The 1,618-nt window shown below is 49.9% G+C and overlaps 1 protein-coding gene across 1 annotated transcript; it reads left to right on the top strand.

Annotated features, from left to right (window-relative positions):
• Positions 1–351: 351 nt before the first annotated feature.
• LOC114682351 (40S ribosomal protein SA-like) lies at positions 352–1,275 on the top strand. Its single transcript, XM_037196944.1, has one exon. The coding sequence runs from the start codon at positions 385–387 to the stop codon at positions 1,246–1,248; it is 864 nt and encodes a 287-aa protein (XP_037052839.1). The 5' UTR covers positions 352–384; the 3' UTR covers positions 1,249–1,275.
• Positions 1,276–1,618: the final 343 nt, after the last annotated feature.

Below are 1,618 nucleotides of genomic sequence, written 5' to 3'. Positions count from 1 at the left end.
TGGTTTTAAAACAAAAAGTACAATTAGCAAAACTGAAAAAGAAACAAAGGAAAGAAAAAGATGTTTCTGAAGAATTGAAATAAGTTCTAAGTCTTGCCCTAAAAGCTGTCAAGCTTTGTTACAAAACCGACTCTAATAATTAATCAGCTCAGAGAGAGAATAATAGAACAGAGATTAGAAAAGGTCTGACCCCATGCCATGGCCTACATATGGTTCAGGTATGTCCCCCAAAGTTTATGCACTGGGGTCTTGGTCCTTAGAGTTGGGTGTGAAATGTGGTGGAACCTTTAAGAACAGTCTAATGGGCCTTTCCGCGCTACTCGGGGACGGGTCCATACGGCGTTGTTCTTGATTCCCGTCGTAACTTAAAGGGAAACTTACACAATGTCCGGAGCCCTTGACGTCCTGCAGATGAAGGAGGAGGATGTCCTCAAATTCCTTGCTGCAGGAACCCACTTAGGTGGCACCAACCTTGACTTTCAGATGGAGCAGTATATCTACAAAAGGAAAAGTGATGGTATCTACATCATAAACCTGAAGAGGACCTGGGAGAAGCTGTTGCTTGCAGCCCGTGCTATCATTGCCATTGAGAACCCTGCTGATGTCAGCGTCATCTCCTCCAGGAACACCGCTGCCGCCACTGGAGCCACTCCGATTGCTGGCCGCTTCACCCCTTGGACCTTCACTAACCAGATCCAAGCAGCCTTCAGGGAGCTGCGGCTTCTAGTGGAGACTGATCCCAGAGCTGACCACCAGCCCCTCACAGAGGCGTCTTATGTCAACCTGCCCACTATTGCGCTGTGTAACACAGAGTCTCCTCTGCGCTATGTGGACAATGCCATCCCATGCAACAATAAGGGAGCTCACTCAGTGGGTCTGATGTGGTGGATGCTGGCCCGGGAAGTACTCCACATGCGTGGCACTATCTCCCGTGAGCACCCATGGGAAGTTATGCCTGATCTTTACTTCTACAGAGACCCAGAGGAGATTGAGAAGGAGGAACAGGCTGCTGCTGAGAAGGCTGTGACCAAGGAGGAATTCCAGGGTGAATGGAGTGCACCGGCTCCTGAGTTCACTGCTGCTCAGCCAGAGGTGGCAGTCTGGTCTGAGGGTGTACAGGTACCCTCTGTACCCATCCAGCAGTTTCCCACTGAAGACTGGAGTGCCCAGCCTGCCACTGAGAACTGGTCAGCAGCTCCCACAGCGCAGGCCACCGAGTGGGTTGGAGCCACCACTGAGTGGTCCTGAGCTCCTCTGCAGACGCCTGAGCAAAGGGAAAAAAGGTGGAAGGAAAATAAAGTTCCTCCAAGCTGAAAAAAAAAAAAAGAGAGAACAGTCTAATGGAGGTGAGTAGACTCCAGGAGGTCTCGTTCATGGAAAGGACTAATATAGCTTTCACCAGACCTCAACCAGTTCCCCGTTATTAGAAGAGCATGGATGGACCCTGAATCTCTGTGGCTTCCTGTCACCGGTCATACGATGGCTTGTTTTCACCGTGTTCCCACCATAATGCCATTGGCCATGATGTGATGAAGCCAAGGGAGCCTTCACAAGAAGTGACATAAATTCAGCCACTGGATCGTGGATTCTCAGCCTCCAGAAGTGGGAATTAAATGAC

The sequence above is a fragment of the Peromyscus leucopus genome, chromosome 19 (genome assembly GCF_004664715.2).
Source record: "Peromyscus leucopus breed LL Stock chromosome 19, UCI_PerLeu_2.1, whole genome shotgun sequence".
NCBI lineage: Eukaryota > Metazoa > Chordata > Mammalia > Rodentia > Cricetidae > Peromyscus > Peromyscus leucopus.
This window is presented reverse-complemented; position numbering and strand designations above follow the sequence as displayed.

Excerpts from the sequence above, each read along its gene's own strand:
- LOC114682351 (XM_037196944.1), top strand. The coding sequence starts at position 385 with ATGTCCGGAGCCCTTGACGTCCTGCAGATGAAGGAGGAGGATGTCCTC.